Genomic DNA, 25,912 nt, shown 5'->3' with positions numbered 1-25,912 from the left:
TAGAAGATGCGGCTGAACCCAAATGCACGACTCAGGCTTAGTAAGAGTTTGGGAAGAGTCTTTACTCCATTCAAAGTCCAAATACCGGTAAGCAGTCCGCGAAGGCAGCAGTAGTAGATTCGGCAGGCGGAAGAGAAAGGTCAATAACTGGTCCGGGGTCGGTACACGGGATAGCTAGAGCAGAAACAAGGAGTTACAGGAACGTGACATGGGATCAATAATCTGGCACAGACCAGACCACATGCGTGGCCATAAATACGTGGGAAGTAATTACATAGATGAGACACCGGTGCGCACATCTGCTGATAGGAGCAGGTGCACTGCACATCGGGGACCGGCACAGCCATAACAGGACCGGCACTGCCATGACACAACTAATGAACACAAGACATGCACTACAAGAAAACATCCATCCATTTTCTGAGCTGCTTACGCTCACGAGGGTCGTGGAAATGCTATAGCCAATCTCAGCTGTCATTGTGCAGGAGGAAGGGTGCACCCTGAACTGGCTGCCAGCCAACCGCAGGGCACATGGAGACAGACAACTGTCGCACTAACAATCACACCTAAGGGCAATTTAGACTCTGTAATTTATGCATGTTTTTGGGATGTGGGAGGAAACAGGAGTGCCTGGAGAAAACCCACATAGGCACGGGGAAAACGTGCAAACTCCACACATGCAAACCTAGGTCCTCAGAACTGTGAGGCCGACGCTCTACAGCTGCACAACCGTGCTGCCCAAAAAAACATGTAAAAACTAAATAAACCAAAATACAGACCAAGATAGACTTAGACTGTTCTTTGTGGAATTTTCATGTTTGCGCTATACATGTGTGTATTTATTTTGTGCACTCCAGCTTCTCCCCAACATTCCAAAAATATGCATCTATGTACATACAATATATGCATTTGCTATCAAGGACGAGGTCAGTTTTTACTTTACCAGGTTTTTCTTCACATTTTCTTAAAGAGTTGATGCAAATGACAGCTGGCATAATTTTTAAGTCATCAACTATCAGAATATAATTAAAATGTTTTTAAATAAACCTCCCAATGATATCCATTTTTATCATTATTAACAAAAATGTACCCATACGAGTTTCAAGACATTATACAAATTTTAAGATCTGAAAAGTAAAATTTGTCATATTTTGCTGTTAAGTATTCATACACAAACAATGATGAGAAAACTGCATAGCTGTGTGCTGCCAATAGGCAGTATAATGAGCTAGAACAGAAGAAAACATGAAGGAAGGTGGGTGGAAGCAATGGGGGGTTACGCTGCTTTCATCCACAACCCCTCAGAAATAGACAGTTTTGGTTTGTTGCAGAATTACATGAATAACTTCACCAAATTGGTCTGATGTCAACCTGTCAAATACATGTTGATTTTGCATCAAAATAGTTGAGATCCATTTTTGAAAGTTTGTAGTTTCAGTCCCCAAAATCATGTGACATTGTCGAGGGTGTATTTGATTGCTTTTTGTGAAAACTGAGACAATGTTAAATTTCCGTGATCTCTAGGACCATAAAATCAAAATCCAGTGTGTAGATACAAAGACTACCGAAGTTCCAGTTCCAGTGACTTCATCGCCGTGAATCACATCACTTATATGCATCCTCATAATGGCAATTAGAAGTCAGTTGTAGATGTTCAAGACACTTTGCCACAAAATAAGACAATGCAATATATCTCCTCATTGCCGGGACCAAGGCAAGTATCATCTTCCATTAGTGAGCTTTGGCTCATCCCACATCCTTTCATGGCAGAATGTAACATATCTATTCTGCTAACCTCATGAGGCATGGAAAGGCTCTAAATCTTATTATAAGCTCAGAGAGGCTTGTGGCACACCGTTTATACACACTGCATAGAAGCCCTGCGGATGGAAAAGGAATTACTCCTGCTTGCTATTTACTCAGATGTGGAAAAAAAAAAAAGAGGGGAATTTTTTTTTTTTTTTTTTGGGGGGGGGTCCCCTTGTCTCTGGGCCAACTAACAGAAAAGCAAGGTGGAAGGATTCTTTATGTCACACTTTTTCATATAGACTTGCCTAAATATATTGATGTATAAACGGAATGTTATGTGTCACCTATTCTGAATGCACTACTTCTCACGGTCGTTTTACGTGAGGCTCAGATGGAGAGTGTAACAAACAGGTTTAGACTGAGCCCCCACTCACTCACAACCCCTACGAGAGTTACTTTTCTCCTTTGATTCCATTTCTTCTTCCATCTTAGAAAGGGAGGAAGCGGAGGGTGATGCTCAAACTCTATTCCAAACAGAAGCTGCACCCAACTATCCATCCGCTCATGAAACAATGTGCTGATTTCATGTCATCAATATTGCATTAATTAAATTGTTATATTGTATCTTCTGTTAAACAGGATACTGGTATGCAGTTTATTTGATTTATGGCTTGGCAATGCTGCCCTTCAGTGGCAGCTGACTAGAATCACTTTGTAGGAAACAGCAAAGATGAGAAGCAGACAACTCTGCAATGACAGGCTGAACAAAATGAACCACAATACATTTGCTCCAGAGACTGTAGCATTCTTAAAGTAATCAACACCCTGCTAAGAATATCTCCCAGACATGGAACAGCCTTTCATCTCCAATTATCATATTGCTATTTTTCTTCAAAACACTAAATTAGTCATTATTTCAGGATATAGCAAGCCCTAACTAATTCTTGTTGCATGAGCTGGTGAAGCCTGCTCATTTGAGAGGAGAAACGTGTTCTAACGGCAGAACAGTCCAACGACCATCGATTCAATGCCCTGAGAATGAAATGAACTGGAGGAATGAAAATATTCCAAGAAACACAAAAATTAATCAGTGTCCACTGAGTAATTCTACATAACAAGGTTCAATCATACGCATTCATCTATAACGGCGACATATGGTGTAAGGCAGAATAATTGGATGCCCTTCCATGAAATGGTAGAAGGTACTGTTAACTTGTGAGTATATCGACTTTGCATTCAATTAAACATGCCTGAATTTCACTTTGTGTAAAATTGTTAACTGAGAGGGATCCTCATTGTTTTGAGCTTGGTCTGGCACTCGGGGAGCGGTGTACAAAGAGATATTTCTTGTGTAATAGGGGTGCAATGGCTTGATAAAGCTTGGGAAACACTGCGTCTGTGACTTTTTCTTCAGCTGGCTTTTGGGAAACTGTCTAGCTATTCACAAATTGAGCTGATATGTTTGGCGAAGTTGATGGTGTTGCACACAGACTGCTGACCTACCATATAATGTGACTCTCATGGCTGAGATGAATTGATTGTACAATACTTTTACAACATCTACAGTGTGTAGAGTCTGCATAAGAATGCCATGCTCTTCCACTCTTTGTGTGTCACACCTGTCCACAGCCTTTGTACCACCCACACAATATAAAACAAGATGCCAAACGTGGAAAAATAGCACGTTGACAGCCTGTACAAACAACATGCATCGCACCAGTAACCACACCACCGTGTTCACACTCATGTAGTAGAGAATAAACCAATGATGTGGTCACATGTCTCAAAGAATCACAAACAGAGGGGATTGATGTTTTTCACAGCACATCATCAGCATCCACGCGTTGCAGTAGCACAACGCGCCCGTTTGATGTCGCCCCACCACTGGGTCAGATGCGCCCAACCTTCCAACCTCTGGCGGGGTCCTTGGACCAATCGCAGAGGAGGTGGGTGGGGACGCTGGTGTCACTACGGATAGTGAAAGAAGTTTGAGCCGACCTGCCCGCGCCGCCGCCGCTGCTTGTGCTGCACCTATGAGTCTGCACGTAAATAAATAGCCGCGGCTGACTATGCCGAGTTAAAGAGCGACTGACTTGCGCCCTGTCCCATGATGGCACGCGATGTTCTACCCGTGGACGGTTTCACGGGCAAAGCGATGCCCAGAGGCGAGCCGTGTACATGCAGCGCCAACTGCCGGAGTCGGAGCAGCAGTGTCGTTTTCCTCGGATTATTCCTGCTGTCACTCTGCCTGCACGCGGTCACGCTCGTCTGCTACTTGGACCTGCGTTCGGAGGTCAAAAGGGAAATAATCCACCAAAAACGGGACTCCGTGCTGACACTAGCGGGGAGTGACTCGGGCAAAGCGGCGTCTGTGGTCCTACCGCCCGAGCCCCCGCGCCTCGACCCCGGTAGCAGTCGCTCAGCAGATGATCCTCAGGTAAATTGTATCTAAAATTTGACCAAAAAAAAAAGAGAGAGAAGAGAAAGGAAACAGCAGACATGAGCCGTTTGTCCGAGTGCGCGCATAGTCTGGCAGGGGTTGTCTATGATCTGACTTGTTTCATGGCAACTTTTTATAATTGACAGACCTGTACTGCCTGAATCTTTTAATGGGAATATAATTGAGTAAATGTTTGGGATTTCGCTCCTTGCCACTACGACAGCTTGGGCCCACACTTTACTTGGACCCATTTGGCCCTGTAACAGGTTCATATAGGGGACGGGGACATAAACACTGAATCATGCTGTTCGCCTCTGACTGACATTCATGCACAAGACATGAAATTACTGCATTGTGTAACCAAATTGAACACTAGCTTTTCTGTGATGATGGCTGAAAACCAAGTTGTCCACATAGGAAATAAGGTAAGAACAAATGATCAGTTTCAGTATCAAACTGTCACAGTCTAAAAACATTAACTACAGGCAATTTAGAAAGTAAAATTAGCAAATTTACGATGCTGTCATACAAATAAATGTGAACCACAGTATAATAACAGTCCAATTTTTTTAAAGTGTAACTTACTCTTTACTTCTTACACAAGTAATCTAACAAGCAAATAAAGAGCTCTCAGGAATTTGTTTGCTATGATTTTAGAATTTTACTGGAAATGATGAAATTAGTAAATATTCCCTGTCTGAAGGCAGAATAAGAAGACATCTTGACATGTTTGTTGCTTTTTCAGTGTCTACTGATGTGGAGCATTGTGACATACATTTTCAGCACTGTAAAAGTAAAAGTCTAAAAGTGTAAAAATGGCTCAGCTGGATAGCATTGGCCTCACAGTTCTGAGGTGCCGGGTTCAATCCTGGACCCGCCCGTGTGGAGTTCGCATGTTCTCCCCGTGCCTGCGTCAGTTTTCTCCGGGCACTCTGGTTTCCTCCCACAACCCTAAAACATGCACCATTAATTGGACACTCTAAATATGTGTGAATGTGAGTGCGACTGTTGTCTGTCTTCATGTGCCCTGATTGGCTGGCAACCAGTTCAGGGTGTACCCTGCCTCATGCCCGTTGACAGCTGGGATAGCCTCCAGCATTCCCTGTGACCCATATGAGGATAAGCGGCTAAGAAAATGGATGGATGGATAAAAGTCAGCAGGTTTGATGATGATTCTGTTCAGCTTATGTCACTACTTTGGGTGCGTTCAACTTTGGAGGTTGTACCCCACTCTGGCTTTATACTTCCTTAATGAAATCACAAGTGTGTTGTTTTCATAGCTCACCCCAGGTAAATATATTGTTGCACAAGCTGCGGGCTGGTTTTGCAATGATGGTCAAGTCAAAGTGCGGGTGGTCAGCTAAATCACTTATGAGCAGGTGCAGAGCCTGAAGCTTGATGTGCATTTATTGGCACTTGGACTAGTGACTGAAGCCAGCCACACCTTGTGTTTTCCTTTTGGCAGGAGTCAATTTAATGTTCATTGTGTTGTTGATGTCTTAAGAAATAGCACCCCATATAGTATTTTACTCTTAGCTTCATTAGCACTATTTAGGAGCAAACCGCAAGTTGGATTACACATAGCAATATGTCTTTTGTTAGTGGTTGTATAACCGTTTTATACTGATGAGAAGCCTCATTCAATGGGTAGAATAATAGCAGGTCTGAGTTTTTCTACCTTTGACTTCCAAAGAGACAGGGTTAGTACGTAGAACATTTTATCTCCAGAAATGCTACAAAGTTGCCATGAAGTCTCATACTTAGCCTTATGGTTAAACTTTAGGGACAAAACCAGAAAACATATATACAGTACCCTTACATATTGCACTGCAGACTCAATTTACATGATTAATAACAGGGAAAATGAATTTCAAAACGATTATTTTTAAGTTGGTAGGGGAATTTCTCTGAATGTTCTGAACCTACATTTCAATGTGAAGTTTATTTGTATAGCCCTTAATCACAAAAGAGTCTCGAAGGGCTTCACAGGTCCACAATTGTCAAAGATTGACAAGATCCTCTGATCTAAAACCCCAATCATGCAAAGGAAAACTGAATGCCAGTGTTGTTGAGTCAGATACATGCCATAACAGATGCCTGTGTGGGTGTAGCTCAACTTCCCACAGCTCTTTAAATCCATCCATCCATTTGCAACACAGTTTATCCCGGGTTAGGGTCATGGGGTGCTGGAGCCTATCACGGCTGACTCGTGGACTACACCCTGAACTGATCAGCAGTCAGTCACAGGCCACATATAGACACGGACACACATTCACATTCACTGATTGTGAAATGAACCCACGCTGCCTGCACCAAAGTAAGGTGAGTCCACCACTACACCATCAGTGACTAGCTCTTTAAATCAAAAACTAAAACTGAATCAACTGTGCCTCTGGAGATTGCACCCAAATAGTGCACAGCAATTTCCAAGTAAAGACATTACTTGGCATGAGATATGTTCATGTAAATGTGGGTGTTTGCTTTGTAACATTTTCCTTGTAGATAAAATAAACAGCAATGCTGAGACTATTGAGTTGGTCTCGTGTATCGCTTGCAAAGTCTGCTTTAGATGGTAGAAGTTTCCCTGGGTGAATCCAAGGAGATGGGTTGAGTATTCAGTCCAGATGGTGACGCTTCATGAAGTGAAAGACTGTGCCCCAGCTGTAAATATTTAACTGCGCTGTGATGCTGTACTCTCCAGATGTCTGCATTAAACAACTCTGATTACATATCCCACAGTTTACATAGTTGGAGAAACAGGAGCATGTGGCGTTTAGATGCAGCTGCCGCACTTGTTAGCTTTTGAGAGTTTTCCTTTGAAGAATCCTTTCCGGAGGCCGAAACATTATTCATTAGATTTTTCACTTCAGTATTCATCAAAGGCACTTTAGCAGCACTGCAGTGATTTAAAGTGTAGATACACAGCAAAGTGCAACAAGGGATTGTGTCCTCCAGTAATACAGAAATATACAAAAGCATTTGGCAAACCTGGGCATATTAGAGAACAGGACAGGACATCTCACATGCTGGACATGAACCATGTCTGCTTTCTCACTGTATAGAAGCAGCTCAGCAAAAATATTTTGTATATTTTTGTATACATACCACACTTTGAGCTTGTCAGAATTCATTTGGTAGATATCAGACCAATTAGTCAGCATTGGACATTCACCCCCAAAAGAGATTAAAAAGAGCCAATTGTTTTTTTTTTCTTTTGTTTTTTTTTTTTTTTTCTTCTTGAGCAGCGTGTGCATTAAAACAGGAATATCCTGTGTGGGGTTTTCATGTTCTCCCCATGGTTATCTTGGGTATTCTCTGGGTACTATGTCTGCCTCCCAAATTACCAAAACATACATGTTGGGTAAATTTAAGTCAAGTTCAGTGACCATATGTGCGAACATGAGCATCAATGGTTGTTGTTTTCTGTAGATGCCCTGTGATTGACTGGCAACCAGTCCATGTTGTACCTCACCTCATAACTTGTGTGGTGTGTATTGCCAAATGATGTGTACAGTTAAGTGAATGCATTTTCATACTGTGGATAAGTTACTGCCACTCAGCAGCTGCTTAATGCAAATAATGAAATAAGTTGTAAGTTAATTCACTTTTGAAATCAAGTAATCAGTAAAGTAACTAATTTTTCAAGGCAAGTGTGGCCATACCTCCCCCGACCCCAATGAGGACATGTGATATTCTGTCGATATGGATGTTGGGATTTAGCATTATTTTCTCAGTAGTGTGTACGACTGTAGATTTAATGTGTAAGATTCTTACCATGCTACAACTTCTAAATACTTGCAAAATACTGCACATACTAACACGCCACGACAACATACTTTTCAGTATTATTAGAATTTCTCATGTATAATGCGTACCCATGTATAATATGCACACCCAAGGTTGACCTAAAAATACAGGAAATTCTTTCTACCTATGTTTAATGTATTTTTACAACGCATGATTTTGCTTCTACCAATCGGATCAAAATATGAAGTATTGTCTGGATTTTCTTTGTTGTTTCAAAGAATTATTCTGAGATTAACCACTTTATTTGAACGTGCAATTCTTATTTACTTGCTCTTATTTTTAAATTCACAGCCCTACTTTTATTTAGTAAATGAGAAAACACACAGTTGTGTTCATTTGTTAGATTACTAAGGAGTATTTGTAGAAGGTGTAGATGTCTTTTAAGAAAACATGAAAGGCTTGCCGAAACGTATTTTACTGTGATTCAAATTAAACTGTCTAGCATTTCAGAAAAGCATAATCATGAAACAGAAAATTACCCTAAAGAAATTAATGACTGTTGTTTAGTCATCAATCATATTTAAAAAAAAAAAAAAGATCACATTTTACCTGGGTATTTAAACTTAAACTGAACACAACATTATTGTCTATATACAGGATGTCCCAAAAAGTGTATACAGTACACACTTTAAATAATTGTAAACTTGATGTTTATTATTATTCAAATAATTTTTAACATGAAAAATTATTAACAAATATCATTATTTAAAGTGTATATACATTTTTTGGGACATTAGATTTCAATGTTCATTTGGTATCCTCAATTTCATTTTTTTCTATTTTGCAAACAATGATCTCAGGTTGGTTTAATAAGAGTCTTGTAATATAACCAGGGAATGTTTTGTAAAAAAAAAAAAAAAAGCCCTGCGATTGGCTGGCAACCAGTTCAGGGTGTACCCTGCCTCCTGTCTGTTGGGATAGGCTCCAGCACTCCCCGTGACCCTTGTGACGGTAAGCGGTTAAGAAAATGGATGGATGGCTATATATGAGTTTTTGTTTTTTTTTAAGGGCACTAAGTAGGTTACGCTCTGGTTGTGAGGAGACTTACAGTATACCTTTCTTAGAACAACTGTAAAGTATTTTTGTGCCAAATAATTTTCTGCTCAAACATTCGCCTTCAAAGTCCTGCATAAACCAGATGTTAAAACATCTGGAGTCCCATTAACAGCTATCAGAAAAAAAAAATCTTGATGGGGCACTGAATCCAGCCTACATGTTGCGTTGGCACCCGGGTGGGTTGTCACCAGCAACTAATTCAAGACTACACCTCCAAAATCAGGCATTGATCAGTAGACTTATAAAAGCAAGGGCTTCTTACTGTTCATCCAATATAGCCAATTGTCCGTTACATTGACCCATTTTTTTCGGCCATATACACCCATATTTCGATACAGTACAACATTTTTTGTAGGGTTTTTTTTTTTTTGTGAATTAAAATGACCAGTACAGTACAAAGTTCATTCATTCAAAACGGGAGCCTTTTCTATCCCAATCATTTTCAGGTCTAGAGGTGGGGTACACCCTGAACTGGTCACCAGGCAGTAAACCACTGCTTGTTCCCCTCTCCATACTGCATGACTGACAAAACACGACAAGACTTAAAATGTGATTTGTTGGCAAATGATGGGGCATCTCTGTTGTAAATCCACTGTAATAATAGCTGAGGTTTGACCACTCATTTTGTATGAGAACCCATTTCACCAACATGGCGCAGAATTAACCTTACCAATATGTATTTAGTGCATGCTGCCAATGTAACACTGATGGGCCCTAGATTTCACTGTGCATCTGGTATCCTCAACTGTATCATTCAGTTTTACCTTGACTTTCCCACTGCAATTTTGTGGTTGTATTTCTTCACCATTTTGCAGTTTTGGATAATTACCCCTCGAATTCAATGTGAGGGCATCATAAGTGAGTCCACATTGAAAGCATCATTGTTTAATGCTTTACAGTTGTTCCCCTCTCATAATCAGCATAAAATCTTTATAAATTCCAGGTTCCTGAGTGCAGAAATGATGAGAAAACAAGCAATTGTTTTAAACTGAGTTAATAAAAACCCGTGATTTGAAAAAAAAATTCACATCCCTGGGGTGATTGAAATTTAGTCATATCCTCACAGAACAATGAGGAATGGTGTCCTCGACCCACACCGGAAACCCCTTACCTCACTTTAAAGAGTTGAAAGCCTTGTAATTATTAGCATTTTCTTCTTGTTGAAAAGTAAATCGTTTACTCAATATTTGGCATATAGCATACCAGCACATTGTCAGCCTGATTTACTGTAATTCCTTTGAAAAGTACAAAGGCTATGAATATTCTGATGAAGTTGTTCACATTAAATTATTTCATGTTATTTCATCCAAAACAGCAGTTTTACCTTAGTAGTAGCCTGGCAGATACTGCAGTTTATTTTTTGGCAATCGGCTGCAGCTTCATCTTGGGCCAAAACCTGCATGTGGAATGATGTTTGGCTGTCAGAACAGACGAAAGTTTAACGCCATGTGTCTGAACATACACCCGCAATTCTTTGAGAGGTAACAGGGCCTTATACCAACAGCTGTAGAGGAGATGTGGAGACACCTGCACACCAAATGAAACACAAACATCTGGAGGTCTGTGTGAAGACAAACCATAGTAGTCACACTCCAATCATCCCGAACTGCTCAGAAGTTCAGACGTCAAGTCAATTGGTCAAATGGGTCGCTATCAGCAGCAACTGGGGAGATCCCTTCCTAAATTTCACAAGTCTGGAAGGTCCTACCTTAAGTTCTGTCCAATAATTACATAAAACGCGGTTTATTGTTTTGTTTTGCCAAATTGAACTGACGTTATGTTATAGTCACTGCTCAAAGTTTAGATGCATTCTTGTTTTCACTATGCACTAAAACTGCAGAGGGCGCAGTTGGGTCCAACTAGTTTGCTGTCTCATGGGCCACCGAATTGAAACAAATCAAACAAACAAAATGTTTGCTTTCGTAAAGTATCATTCTGAATGAAAAATGAAATCACTGAAGTTGTCAGTTACCTATCTTCAAAATCGGTGCCGTTACACTACCTGTTGGCAAGTGCATTTGATTGTTAAGAGGTTTTCATTTACTGCTCTGCTTTATTTTTTTCTATTGTGCAAACAATGATATCAGGTTGCTTTAATAAGAGCTTTGTAATATAACTGTTAATGTTTTGTAAAAAAAAAAAAAATGATATTTCAACTACCCTCCTACTGTGGACATGAGCGCCTCCCAAACCTGTTGGTGATGAATTGCAAAGAATATTTTTACAGCTTTTATTGTGGCCCTGTAGCTCAGTGGTTAGAGCACTGGTTTGGTAAACCAGGGGCTGTGGGTTCGTATCCCACTGGGGCCTCCACTCCCTGAGAAGAGTTACGCCAGAAAGGGCATCCGGCGTAAAAATTATGCCAAACATATATGTGCGTTCATCTCAGATGACACGCTGTGGCACACCGAAAGGGACAAGCTGAAAGAAACTTACTTTATTTTTACAGCATCATACTGTGAGTAAATATGCGATTCCCAGTCTTCATGACCACATACACAAGTAAAAGAAATTAAAAATACACCAGGAAATAAATTACCTACCATCTAGCAATGTCATTGTTATTCAGACCCTCTTAAATCTTTCACTGTGCTGTATTGCAGCTGTTTACTAAAATCATTTGGGTGTTTTCCTCATTAAAAAACAAACAGCACGCCATATTAATAGAGAAAAAAATGGGATTTTTGAACTTTTCGCTAATTCAAAAAGAAAAACAGAAGTATGACACAGCCATAAATATTCAGACCCCTTGCTGTGACACTCATATTTAAAAGCCACACACCTATCTATATCAGACTAAGGTCTTATATACCTCACAGCTATATAAGCTCATGGTGCATCTCAAACCAAATGATGTCAAAGAAACTGCCTGAAGAGCTCAGAGGCGGAATTCTGGCAAGGCACGGATCTGGTCAAGGTTACAATAAATGTCTGCTGCACTTGAGGTTCCTAAGACCACAGCGGCCTCAATAATCCTTAAATTGAAGATGTCTGGTACCTTCAACAGAGTGCTCAGAACTTCAGGACTGGGCCAAAAGTTCATCTTCAAACAACACAATGACCCTAAGCTTAGAGATAAAATAATGAAGGAGTTGGGCAATTGGGCATCTGTGGAAAAACCTGAAAATGGCGACCCAGAAATGTTAACCATCCAACCTGACAGAACTAGGGACGATATGCAAGGAGGAATGTCACATGATTCACATATCCAGGTGTGAAGTACTTGTTTTCTCATTCCCCAAAAGAATCATGGTTGTATTAGATCAAAAGGGTCCTTCTACTAAATACTAAGCAAAGGGTCCGAGTACTTATGGCTGTGTGATAGTTCAATTTCTTTTTTTAATAAATCTGCAAAAATGTAATCAATCCCATTTTTTAAATATGTGGTCCTGTGTGTACATTAATGTTGAAAAAAATGGAGTTAAATGATTTTAGCAAATGGCTATAATATAAAGTGAAAAATGTAAGGGGGTCCACATATTTTCCGTACCTACTCTGAGAAATTTTGCTTTGCTTTGCCTTAAACATTCCCAAAAGAGGCCTACAATGTCACGTTAGAACGAACTAGAAATTACTTTGGCAGGATTCAATTAAATGTCATCCCTGAAATCAATCTGTGGATCCTTCCTTGACATTGACATGCACCATTTAACTACAGTGAGTTATTTTCTGTTTTTATAATATGGTGTTTCAGTTGCTCTCCATGAAACCACAAAAAAAAAGAGATTCTGTAAATTCATCCACCTTGGATGAGAAATTTGTCTCCTTTCGGGAATTGTGAATTTGAGTTATGTTTACTTCACTCTGAGCCAAATGACTAAATGATACATAGTTATGTACAGCTTTTTGAACCATGTAAGGATGCTGCATGTGTTCTTGCTTTGAGGATGTCATTGCATACTTTCAAAGCAGATGTTCAGTCCCTCAGACTTGGATCATCATTTGTGAAAAGTGTGACTGAACTCTTTGTTGATCACTGGGTGGTCTTGATGTGTTTCCAGCATTATAACTCTTTTACTTTAATATTTTACTTTTCTGCTAGTTCCCTTGTAGTGCAGCAGTTCAATCTGCAAAGACTGAACTCTAAGAGCATTGGTTTAAGGAAGGTGGAAGGTTTAAGAGTTGTTATGGACCTTGAAAAAGCCCATGAAGTGCTATGGAATTGACACTGATTAAAAAAAAAAAAAAATGGGGAAATACTGATACTAGTCCCAATTTGCATATGAACAATCCTACTGAAGGGGGTTGGTTGTCTTTTTGCCCTGTAATGATGCAATCACAAAGTAGCCTACACAGACAGATTTTGTAGTTTGAAAAAAGCTTCAAAGCTAAACTTGAAAAATTCTGTTCCATAGTTAATTTTGTGTCAATGCTAAGTTTAGCACATTAGAGTTCACTTGACTGTAGGTCGAAGAGACCCAATCAAAAGAAAATACAATGTCTCAAGAGAACAGACTCCCCACTGGCAATATTCTTATAAAAGATGGGCTCACATCAGTCCTTTCATTGACTTACATTATTCCATTCAGGCTATGCAACTCTGCAGGAATGGGACCAGGTGCTATTTGAACGTGCAATGACTCAGCTCAGACTCAACACAATTCTTGTCCTCTTTTTATAAATGGTCAGGAGTTTCACAGCATTTGTGACGAAGTGGATGTCTTGAGCATGTTAAGCATTGACAAAGTTGGCTTAAGTTACAGGATAGTTTACAGACCCAGAAGGAAAGACAATGACTTGGCAATATCATGTTGAATGTTCTTGCTTTCACATCTATCTTGAACAAACCCAGAATCTGAAGAAGGGAAGGCTATAACAGATAATGTGACTCATGTACATATTAAATTAATCAATAGTCTGTGCTAGAGTCCGCATTAATTGGTACCGTAGCAGTCCCATGAATTGTACTTTTTTAATATTTTGTGCTTCATTACATTAAACTGAAACATGATTCTAACATTCTGGTTTGCTCATGTATCTGAATAGTATTGAACAAACACTATTCAACCATCACCATCATAATTAATCATAATCTTTGTAAAAGCAAAATGAAAAACAAAAGTGTTGTTTTATAGTAAATTGTTCACTGTCTAAATGAAGGGACATGAATTAAATGGTCCCATGTTTCCCTAGGTGCAATTACTGATCAGAAATAGGGACACGGCTGCCAGAGAAGACAACACGGGCAAAACTCAAAGGGAGAAAAGAAGTGCCGCCAAGCAGCCAGAAACAGGTATGTGCTGTAAATATTCCAGAGTTTGAATGGTAAGCTTTATTGTTATTTTTTCAGCCAATTTTTTTTTATAAAAAAAAAAAAAAAAAGAAAATGCAACTGTAGTATTTTTAAACTGGGGATAGATTGTTGGATAAATGTGTCCTTTTCCCTCCTATTTCTTTAGCAAGTTCATCTATCCATCAATGTATTTTCTGTCATGTATGTTCTAACTAGGGTAGTGGGTGTTCTGCAGACACCCCCAGCCGACTTTGGGCACAAGGTTGGCTACGTCCTGAACTGAGTTACACCTACGGACAGTTTCAAGTCTTTAATTAACCTACCATGCATGTTTAGGGAATGTGGGAGAAACCCCACGTATGCACGCAGAAAACATGCACACACAGGATGGCCAGAGCCCGAATTTTAACTTGCAATTTCAATACTGATGTGCTAACTGGTCTCTTACCATGCTACAAAAGAATATTCATCCATCCATTTTCTGTGCTATCTATCCTAACAAGGATCACGAGAGTACTGGAGGCAATCCCAGCTATCCTCAGGCAGAATACACCCTGAACTGGTTGGCAGCCAATTGCAGGGCACATAGAAACAAATAACCATTCACACTCACAATCACACCTAAGGGCAATCTACTGTGTCTAATTAATGCATGTTTTAGGGATGTGGGAGGAAACCGGAGCTCCCGGAGAAAACTCATGCAGGCACGGGGAGAACATGCAAACACAGGGGCTGGTATTTTAACTCCGGTCCTCAAAACTGTGACGCCAACATTCTAACCAGTTGGTCTTCTGTTCCCAGAGAAGATTCAGTTCAGTGTAAATCAGAAGTTGATGCACAGGTTAAAAGCTTCAGTATTTTAAAACAGATTGTTGTTGAGCTCTCAGGTTTGACAATTTTTTTTATTTACTTTATAATATTGCCGTACCTTTATCTAACTGAGGTTAAGCAGTATGCAATCTAATAAAATGGGATTGATTATTACTTGGATGGCAAGCACCGAGTTTCACGAATGGGTTTCACCTCAGAGAAAAGCCTGTGTTTATTTCCCCCTTCTTAAAATATCACATCCCTGAAAAAATTTTTTGAGATTTCTATTGAGCAGAAAGGCTCTGTGTTATCAATCAATCTCCACTTTCAGTAAATATATTGTAAAAATCGTGGTTTCGAAGAGAATGCATTTTTTCAGTCAGCCATGCAATCATTTAAAAAGGCGGTCATCATCTGAGACTCTAGCGGCTTTCATAAATCCAGCGGAACTGATTCATCGTAATCGATGACTTGACAGCAAACCACATGGGCTGATACATTTGAACTAGCTTTCATACCTGTTTTTGTTTAGAATGTTAGCAATGCGAATTAAAAAAAAAGGGAAACCTTTGAAGTTTCACATCCGGGCCTAACAAGTGATCATAAGGCAAGCATTATGACATCGATGGCATGACACTGAATACTTAGTCGGGAGTGAGTTGGTGATTGTGTTTAATTTAGAAGTAAAAAGAAAAACCTCACCTTTGAGACTTGATACATAAATCAGTAAAGTCTTGAGCCTCTAAACACTAATCATTGCCAGCTCTCTCCTCAGATCGCGCTATACAGACAAAGGTTTTTCTAATCCCTGCCTTAGATGTGTGTGTGTGTGAGTGTGTGTGTGTGTGTGTGTACGCATGTGTCAACGTGTGTTCTCTGCCCTCATAACGGGCACCAGATTCCAGATAGGGCTTCTCATTAAGAAAAATCTATGCGGATGCATCCATTCATGTACCCAGAGGAGAAACTATGGCCATATGTTCATAGAGGATTCAAACTGTGAGGTTTTCAGGTTAAATGGCCTTTGTAGTTGTAATGACATGGTAAACACAAGAATACAGAGACGGCCTTTTGAAAAGAATTCATCTACACACAAAGAAGGCATGCTCAAGGTACATTCGCGTAGTGCCATAGATGCCCCACCGTCGTCTACACGCACACATATGCGCGTGGCCGTAAAATAAAGACACATGAACATTCACACACTTTCATCTGCATTCTCCATCTGGGCTTAATACAAAGAAAAGGATTTTGGCAGGATAAAGTATCTCTCTAATGATCTTCTCCAGTTCCACTGCCTGTGAATGCTTAAGGCACTTGTTCATACAGATGAGGTGAAACCACACTTACAAATTGCTCCACTGGACAAACCCGCAGGACTAACGTCAGTGCTCCCTACCCACTATGTCTGCACAGAGAGGATGCCTATGTGGCATTTACTGGGCTCTTGAGATGCAATACAAGATAACGATTGGTCTGAAAAGCTTTAAGATCAATCTTTTTTTTCCCCCTTCCAGAATCAACAGGCAAGGAAAAAAGGAAAGAGAAGAAAAAAGGTAATCAGATCTAATTTGTCTAAGATGATGCTCAGCTATCTGTGTTATCTAAGGTGGGCTAAATTGAGGGAGATTTTAGATCCAGTTTTTTGTAGATTCTTAGTCATCAAGTTCTCAGTAATTGGCAAAAGTCTGAAGGATTTTTCAAGGATCAACCATCTTTAGTCACCAGGAAGCCTAGTTATTTTGATTCCATTTCTGTGGCTGCAGATCCAGTAATTTTGAACATTAGTTTTCCAATACTAACTACATTCCTAGAATTCAGTAATCCAGATTCTGCCCACCATTTATGAAGCCCTTATCAATCGTGCGGCTGTTGCATGGATTGTCATGGGCCTTTACGATCATCACTGTCAAATAATTGACTTTCCCCATTTGCCAACCACCTTGCATTTTGTCTTCTAAGGCAAAAAAAGACCAATATCAGGCCCTCCTGGTCCTCCCGGCCCCCCAGGTCCGCAGGGGCCTCCAGGAATTCCTGGCATCCCTGGGATCCCAGGAAGTAATGCTGTGGGTCCGACTGGACCTCCTGGCCCCCCTGGACCACAGGGCCCTCCAGGTGCTCAAGGCCCAGCAGGTACGAAGTTCAAAATAGATGAGTGGTTACTTTACTACGAAAGCCCAAACTCAAGTGTTGTGCCCACTCTTCAATTAAACAGTACAAAGCTTGCTGCATGTAGCCATGTTCCCATGCTCATAAGAGGCAGAGTTGTCAAAATAAATAAATTCAAAGGCTTAACTGTGAGATTTTCTAATGCTGGGTGGCATACATTTTCTGGGATCGCAGTGAACTCTATGTATTCTATGGTATTTCATAATTTTCTTCCGCTGCAGTGGTATGGGCCAGAATCATGTTTTTTTGTTGTTGTTGTTCCAGGAGTTCCTGATAGGATGAAAACAAAAGAATTTCAGGTAGCAAATGTCACATACAGAAACATCAGTTATGTATTATATCAAACACAAGAAAACTGCTATGACTGCCTATTCATTCTAAATGCCATGGTATCTTTGCTTTTCAGCCTGCAGTGGTCCATTTGCAAGGGCAGGAAACAACCATCCAAGTAAGAGAAGGTGGGTTTCCTATCTTTCCTATTTTTCTTCCATCCGCACTCTCAGCTAGTCAACATCCTTGCTAAAATAAATATATAAATAAATAAGTAAGTAAATAAATATATAAAAGCAAACATGACTTATTGATAGGCAATGTAATGTGCCAAAATTGTACAATTTTTGAGAGTTTGGTTCCCTGAGATGTAGTGAATTAGTAGATAATTAATGGGATTGTCGAGGAGTAGTAATATACTGATATTGAGTTCCTTCTTTCATGTAGACTCTGGAGTAAAATATATTGCTGCACAGTGTTGTGCTGTTCTCTGACACTGCAGAGCTGCCAACCAACAGAGATTCACTACCAAAATTCTGAATTTCTGAAATTATATTAAGATTATTTACCCTGTGGCAGTTCAGTTGCGCAACAATTATTACTGTGTAATAATAATAATAATAAACTACGGCTTCAGTATATATTTTATGTATTGCATCAACCTTGTAATGGCGGATGCAATTGCATTCTGTATCACGGGACCGGTATATGAGATTTCAACTTGCCATTGTCAAAAATATCCCATCTGTGGCTGAATTAGCCTTTACCGATTGTTTTCGACTGCAGTAAAGAAAGTAAGTCTACTTAATCAGATTGATCAAATCTCAAAAGTCAAAATTAAATCAATTTTCCTGAAGGAAAAAGGTGAAGAATAAATACAGTATATAATCTTTATGAATATTGTGTTTAATAAATACTTCTTTGGCAAATTGAACACATGTCTTTATAAAGGTAGATGTTTTTTTTCATTAAAGCTCTTGTTGAGGATCTCTACACATTACTCTCCTCTACAGTGTAGTTTAAGGTGATCACTCGCCTTAACATTTGCTTTTTCTTGGTTTTCTCCAACATGTTTAGATCTTTCTGAAGGTATCCTCAGGAATTGGAAGATGGTGTCCATCCATCACCGTGTGTTTAAAATGCACTCTCGCTCTGGAGAGCTAGAAGTGCTGTTGGACGGGGTCTACTTCATATATAGTCAGGTAGAAGTGAGTACGGTCCTTGACGTAACTCTTATAATTTACTGGTCATTTCAATATAGTATCTAATTCCTGTTTCCAAAGCTTAGCCGTATGTCTACATTGAAAACTGGTTTTGTTCTTCCATACATGTCTGAATGTAAAGTTTAGTAATGTTAGCTATTCCACTACACAGCTGTTTCAGCTTAACACACTATATCTTGCTTGTACAAGCCTTAACTATCATTCATAAATTGGATCTCTCGCCTTTTCACCAGGTGTATTACCTCAACTTCACGGACATCGCCAGCTACGAAGTGATGGTGGATTCCAACCCGTTTCTCCGTTGCACCTGCAGCATTGAGACAGGCCAGCGCAAGTTCAACACCTGCTACACAGCTGGGGTGAGCCTGCTGCGTGCAGGCCAGAGAATATCCATTCGCATAGTATATGAGGACACGCTCATCAGCATGACCAACCACACCACTTTCCTGGGAAGTGTCAGACTTGGAGAGGTGCCATCTGCTGGACAGAACTGATGACTACACAAGTCAGCCCTCTCAACGCAAGTTTGTCTGCGTTTGAAGAAACCGTTTGGTCTGGATGCTTCCAGTCTTGCCCTGTGAGATCCTGCTAGGACATTGTGAAAGCATGTTGGGTGATAAAATTGAGGATCACTCAAGTTCACTCTCACAGTAATCACTCTCATTATGTCGGGAGGACATAATGGACTGTTCTTCTTGTGAATGAGAAGACAGAATGTCTGTTGACTATTCAAACAAATGTCACTAATTATAGTCCCCAGCTTCTCTTATCTTATCTCTCACCCCCCTCTTTCTTTCTTTCTTTCTTTCTTTCTTTGTTCATAACAAGGAATGATACTGCACAAACAGGTATTTTAAATTAACATGTTGTATCTCCCAAAAGGAACAACAATTAAAAATTGAGAAATATTGTTTAGTTGTACACTACCACTACTTAACTTTATTACCTACCTATTTGTGGTCTACCATAAGGAGCTCTAGATTCTACTACAGCTCTGAAGTTACAAAAATAAAAGTTGAGAAAATCTTTGCAACTAGAGTCAAGAGGTATTCAAAGAGCAACAGCACTATATATTTTGCGCACATTTTGCACTACAATATCCCTGCAGAATATCAGTGATATGTTCTGTGACAGTGCTATTGAGTTACTGTATGAAAGCATACATGTAGAATAAAGATTTGTTTATATGTCTGTGTACATATTGTATATAAAAATGGGATATACTTTTGTAACTTGAGAGGATGGATAGATTAAAATGTTTTGTTCTGTTGTAACACGTGTGTCATTTATGTTTGAGTAGTCTGAAGTTGAGTAGCTGAGCGGGCACATTGACTTGATCAGAAAACGATGATGTTTGGAGATTTTCTCATTAGCATATATAGAATTTTTTCTCAGGAAGTATCTACATTTCTTGTGTGATTTCCTCCTTTTGAGCAGTAACTAAAGTAAATATTGTAACCATTTATTTTGTTGGAGATTTCCTATTACACAGATCCAGTATTGGAAAAATTAAATGTATTTTGATCACTAAAGAAGAATGTAATCATGAAACAACTGAACTATGAAAAATCTGTTAGAAATAATAAGGTAATATAAGCAGAGGTTGGTAGAGTAGCCAAATATTGTACTTAAGTTGGAGTAAAGTAGTATTCCAAATAATTATTTGAGTTAAGAGTGAGAATCCTTTAAAAACTCCAAGTAGTGAGTAAATGGAAAGCTTACAAACAGTCAAAAAAAAAAGAGTATATGGATCCCTGTTCAAATGCCTGGTTTGAACAGGGTTCCGTATCATGTGGCAGTGGTCAAGAGTAACCAATCAGACTCAAACTCATTATATGGGAGTCCACACATACCTGCCAGGCTGCCATCAATTAAATATTTAAATGCTCCAATACACATGCACGCCTTTCACTTTATTCACAAAAATGACTGATTAAATGAGCTGTCTGCTGACCACTTATTGAAAGTGTTTGTGCGCACATCCCTGCGCACTTGTATCTGTGTACGTGTCCAAGTGAGCCTGAGAGATTACAGAGCTTGCCCGAAAGTTGCATGTTTCACAGGTTCTTATGACCATGGAATAGAGCAAATGCTGCACAGCCAAAACAAAACCATCTGGAACTTACCACAAGGTGTTTTCCCAAGTGTGGGCTGAAATATCCTAGTTTGGGCAGTCACAACATAAGACTATCAGGCATGACAAACTTGTTGTTTTTCGGGGTCTATAATGCTAACACATGTCGCTCAGTGGATTTTTTTCCACCCATTTTGACTCCTTTTGATTAGTGAAGGCTTTATGTGCGATCATGTGGCTCCCTTGTACTGAATTGAAAATTCAAAGTTGAGGATTTGTTTTTGATAGCTGTTCCAGAGAAACTCTCAAACGGTGGTCCAAAAAGGTGTCAATGCAAGTGAAAAGGCTCATTCTGCTGGGAAACAGCCAAAATAAGTAGACATTTGAGGAGACCAAATCTATAATCGACAGAGGAATGTACTGGCCACCTCAGTCACCGCAAAAGATCTGGAAAACCAGCGAAGACAAATAAAGTGTAAAGTGGATAATCACAGAAATCTATCCTTTGAGGGAAACATTTCACAATATGTAACCTGGTCGAGAATTTTACAGAGAAGCTTGGTGTATCAATGTCAAACTACAAAAATAGAGGCCAGAGGGTGAACATGAGGTCAAAATCACTACCAAGTAACACTCGAGAATAAAAATGGTTCCACCATTCCTGCGTTTGTGTGAGATATGCTTCTCTGTGGTGTGCGGCACAAATATGGAACAGAATGAAAGGGGTCAAAAGCCATCTATCCATCCATTTTTCCATTCTGCTCATGCTTCTTCGGGTTGCAGGTGAGATAAAGCCTGTAAAAGCTGGTTTACACCCTGGACTGGTACCAACCAATCGTAGGCCAACAACAACAACCATTCACATTCAAACCAAATGATAATTTAGTCTTCAATGAACCTAGGATGCATGTTTCTGGAATTTGTAACGAAGCTGAAATACCAGGGGAGAATCCATTGAAGCATGGGGAAGAAAATACAAATTCCATACAAAAAGGCCAGAGCCAGGATTTCAAACACTCAACCTCAGAACTGTGTGGATGATGTCCTAACTCTTGAATGTTTACATGAACGTTATTCAGGTGCGCATTCATGCAAGAGTTGGTATCAACCACAACTCACACCCAGTCACTCGACAGACACTCTAACTTGAGCCAATGCTGAAGTTGAAATGGTCCTTTCCCCTTTCATCTTTGCCAGATGGCAGACATATTGTGGTACAACAATATTCTCCACTGTCAAATTTAAAGTTCTGTAACAGTAACTGCTAAGTTTTCATTTTTCACAGAAAAGAAGATAACACTGATGCTTGCTGCAGGAACCAGGAAGTAGTGCTGTATGTGGAATGATAACAAATGGGTGATAGGAGCAGGAAGCCTGCTGATCTGAAAGATCATTTTAAATTTCAGTAAAAGCAGAAATGCTGTAGTTTCAAGTCGTCAATTATACTAACGCAAAGAAAATAGTTAACTTCAAAAGCATTATGTTTTTTAGCTCTCTTGTGTATGTGCCCTGCATCTTTGTTTACAACTGCAAACACAGTCTGGGTAAACCTATTTATACTGTACCGTGTCAGTGGCTTCCATCCCCTGCAAAACTGTGCCTTACTTTTTCTTGTCTGGCCTATTATAAAATATTTTCCATTTTGTCCGATTCTAGAAAAAAGAAATATAAGCATTCATAAGTTTCCCCCAGATAGAACTACCTAATGAAGTGTGTGAACACAAAATACATGGGGGAATTTTATTCAGTAAGATGAAATATCGTTCATGTGTTTGTATAATGGGTCAAACATGAGAATTTTCTTTACATAAAAGGCAATTTCAGACAAAGTGCAAAGACAATGCTCTCCATTCATTAATTGTCTAAAAATAGCATCCTGTAGCCTATCTGGTATCCACAGCTGCTTTGTTCCTCCCTTTTTTAAGAAGCGTGGCAATGAAAAAGGTTGTGTAAGAGGGTGAGAGAAGAACTGGAACAGCAGAGGAAACATGGTCAAACACATATTTGCTGATCTACTACTATGGTCACTAGGCCATGCACTTTATGGAACTGCAAAAATGGATGATGGTGAAAAGGTAGGCTCAAAAAAGTGAAATTATTGGATTCCTTACTCTCTATTCGTGTATAAATTTCTTCTGTGATCTTAAAAGTACACACTGACTGACTGTTTTATTTAAAGGGGCAATCTTGGAGAAACCAGAACCTTGACTCCATCCCTCTGAATTTGGATGTAGGGTTGAGGAGTCTTGACCTATCCAATAATTTCATCAGACATCTGCACAAACTTGATTTGCCATACTTGGAGCAGCTGGACTTGAGCAGCAACCAGCTGGAGCTCATCTCTGAAGGAGCTCTTGGAGACCTTGCTCTACTGGGGAAGTTGAATTTGTCCATAAATGCACTGAACAACAACCTTGACATGAACAGCAAAGGCCTCCAATCTATTGGTGGACTGAAGAGTTTAGACCTATCCCTGAACAGTTTGGGCAATGAAGCGGTGAAACTATATCTACGAAACAAATCTTCACTTGAGGAACTTAAGATGAGTGGGAATTCTTTAACATGGCTCACACACTACTTGTTCAAAGAGAGTGAAGGTCTAAGAAGCATTATCATTGATGACAATCTCATATCAGCAATTGATAGGGGAACTTTTGAACCACTGGAAAAACTAGAGAAGCTTAATCTGGCCAGAAATAACCTTGCACATATATGTGACTTTAAATTACAGCGAGTTAAATATTTAAATCTAAGTAGAAATTCCATTCAGTTTTTCATTGCTGTTGAGGATAACCACATGTACAGTCTTGAAATTCTTGACCTCAGTCATAACAAACTACTTTATTTCCCAATTCTTCCAGAATTCAACCAACTGAAATATCTTTATTTACATCATAATTTGGTGGGCACCCTAAATTCAGAGGCAACAATGGTGTTCGAGGCTAATACACTTTACAATGAGGTCGTCAGACAGGGTGATCATAGAATTGGGAAAAATAAACTCCACTCAACCTGGAGACTGATGTCGTCACTAAAGTACATTGATCTCAGCTATAACCACTTCACATCTTTCCCACTGGAAACGTTGAGCCTTCTCTCAGCTTTGGAAGGGCTTGATTTCGGTTTCAACTGTGTGCAAAGGCTAACATGGAATGTTCGCCATGACAGCGCATCCGAATACTACAGACAGATTTATTTTCCCTCCTTGAAGTATCTGAACATGCAAAGCAATGGATTAGTATCTATTTCGCCACTCTTTTTCTGGGCACTCACACAAATCGAGACAATAAATCTCCAAGACAACTCACTGCAGCCTTGTGGTCCCGTGGACCAAGTGCGCAGCTCCTCATCACCGCAGCAACTAAACTTAAACTCATCTTGTGTTGCCTTTGGAAAATTAAGAACTCTCAAACATCTAAGCCTTGAAGACAACAACATAAGGATTCTTCATGCTAAAGCATTTCAGAAAAGCTCTTTGGTCTCTCTCAACTTAGCGAGAAATTCGCATATGGTTATGCAGGCTGGCGCACTGGAGGACATAAAGGAAACCCTCCAGTCGTTGACAATCAGTGAATTAAATAGGACCGATTCTGAACTGTTCTTGCCCTGCATGCCAATGTTAATGCATCTGAATATTTCCAACAATAATTTGAATGCCTTACCAAACAATTTAAGTTGCTCTCCTCTGAGAGAATTCAACATAAGGAATAATGCCTTTGTGTCTTTAAACTACTCTTTGATTCGAGCTATATCAGGACAGCTTCGTGTTATGCATATTAGTGGAAATTACTTTTCCTGTTGTGACAGTCAGTGGCTGAGCACCCTCAGTAATTCAAGTATTGAAATGCCTGACATCACAAATACTGAATGCTTTATTGGTGATAGCAGTATCCCAATCAATGAGTATTTGAACAATTCGTCACAATACTGTTCACGTCACATCGAAGGGATTCACTTTGGACAAATTATTATAGTTGTTCTGTTTGTAACTGTACTGGTAACAGCGCTCACTATGTTCACTAGAAAAATGTGTTGTCTAAAAAGGTCATTCATAGTGTGACAAACTCACTGTTCCAATTTTTGGATTTCTGGAAAGGTAACCACTGCGGGGGAGATAATTTCATCTCCAAAAGGCGAGTGCTGCAAAAAAAAAAGGTTTGAGAACCACTGGGTTAAATGCTTGATAGTTTGTGTGCCTTTTGCCTTAATATTTGATTGTGACTTTTGTATACTGTACTTCTCTGTATGATGATATAGCTTGTTTTTTTTTTTTGGGGGGGGGTTAACTACTATTATGAACAACTGTGACATGTACCTACCTGTTAATGTTCAACAACATTTGGGGGGGGGGGAATCAGTAAAAGTCAAGTGACAAAGGTACAAAAGGAATACTTTTATCATACTATCAAAGTGATGAATCAGCTCTGAAGATATATTTATCTATCAGTTTTGACTATAGTATGGTAGAACTGAATCATATCAACCTAAGAGTGGTACTACTAGGCTAAAAAGGGCAGTTACCTAGCCAAGGAAAACCCAAGAACCATGTCAAAATTTAACACAGCTGCCCCAAAACTGGAAAGAAAAGCAGCTAAAACTCAACTAGCTGTCTTGACGGACTTTATCAAAACTACTGTGAAATCAACACTGGCTGATGTGTAGCAAATAATCAATTGACCACTTCAGTCAGGCAAGTTTCCTAAAACCTTTGTTGGATCCTTTCATTATCTTTTTTTGTGTGTGGTCGAGTGTGTGTGTTCTATTCCGCTGTGAGGTCAAGCAGAAGGGAGAATTTGCATTCCTCTTGTGCCAGAATATTGTGTCACAATGGAGTTTTTTAGCTTCATCTGTGATTTCCCAGTATTTTGAGTTCTAAGTTTATTGAGGATCAGAGTAGATCAGTCAAAAGAACAGAATTTATAGAAGGGAGACAGAGATAAAAGACAAAGCGGTAACTGTAAACAGAACTCTTCTTCTTCTTTTCCTTTCGGCTTGTTCCGTTAGGGGTCGCCACGTCGTGTCACCGTTTTGCATCTAAGCCTACGTATCTTGTGCATGCTCCTCTGTAACACACACTGTCC

General features: G+C 39.6%; 2 protein-coding genes across 3 annotated transcripts; both read left to right on the top strand.

The window, feature by feature from the left end:
- Positions 1 to 1,970: 1,970 nt before the first annotated feature.
- eda (ectodysplasin A) lies at positions 1,971 to 20,006 on the top strand. 2 transcript variants are annotated; one of them, XM_061835362.1, is made up of 8 exons: positions 1,971 to 4,186; positions 14,186 to 14,285; positions 16,613 to 16,651; positions 17,058 to 17,228; positions 17,529 to 17,563; positions 17,671 to 17,722; positions 18,612 to 18,736; positions 18,991 to 20,006. In XM_061835362.1, the coding sequence occupies exons 1-8, from the start codon at positions 3,857 to 3,859 to the stop codon at positions 19,249 to 19,251; spliced, it is 1,113 nt and encodes a 370-aa protein (XP_061691346.1). In that variant the 5' UTR covers positions 1,971 to 3,856; the 3' UTR covers positions 19,252 to 20,006. The 2 variants fall into 2 exon arrangements, with proteins under 2 accessions (XP_061691346.1, XP_061691345.1); XM_061835361.1 differs by having other exon boundaries at positions 18,612 to 18,742.
- Positions 20,007 to 22,766: 2,760 nt separating this feature from the next.
- Positions 22,767 to 25,098, top strand: LOC133508694 (transforming growth factor beta activator LRRC32-like). Its single transcript, XM_061835004.1, has 2 exons — positions 22,767 to 22,906; positions 23,011 to 25,098. The coding sequence occupies exons 1-2, from the start codon at positions 22,820 to 22,822 to the stop codon at positions 24,889 to 24,891; spliced, it is 1,968 nt and encodes a 655-aa protein (XP_061690988.1). The 5' UTR covers positions 22,767 to 22,819; the 3' UTR covers positions 24,892 to 25,098.
- Positions 25,099 to 25,912: the final 814 nt, after the last annotated feature.

This window comes from Syngnathoides biaculeatus, chromosome 11 (genome assembly GCF_019802595.1).
Source record: "Syngnathoides biaculeatus isolate LvHL_M chromosome 11, ASM1980259v1, whole genome shotgun sequence".
In the NCBI taxonomy this organism is placed as follows: domain Eukaryota; kingdom Metazoa; phylum Chordata; class Actinopteri; order Syngnathiformes; family Syngnathidae; genus Syngnathoides; species Syngnathoides biaculeatus.
The sequence above is the reverse complement of the archived record's forward strand: the minus strand, read 5'-3'. Positions and strand labels throughout refer to the sequence as shown.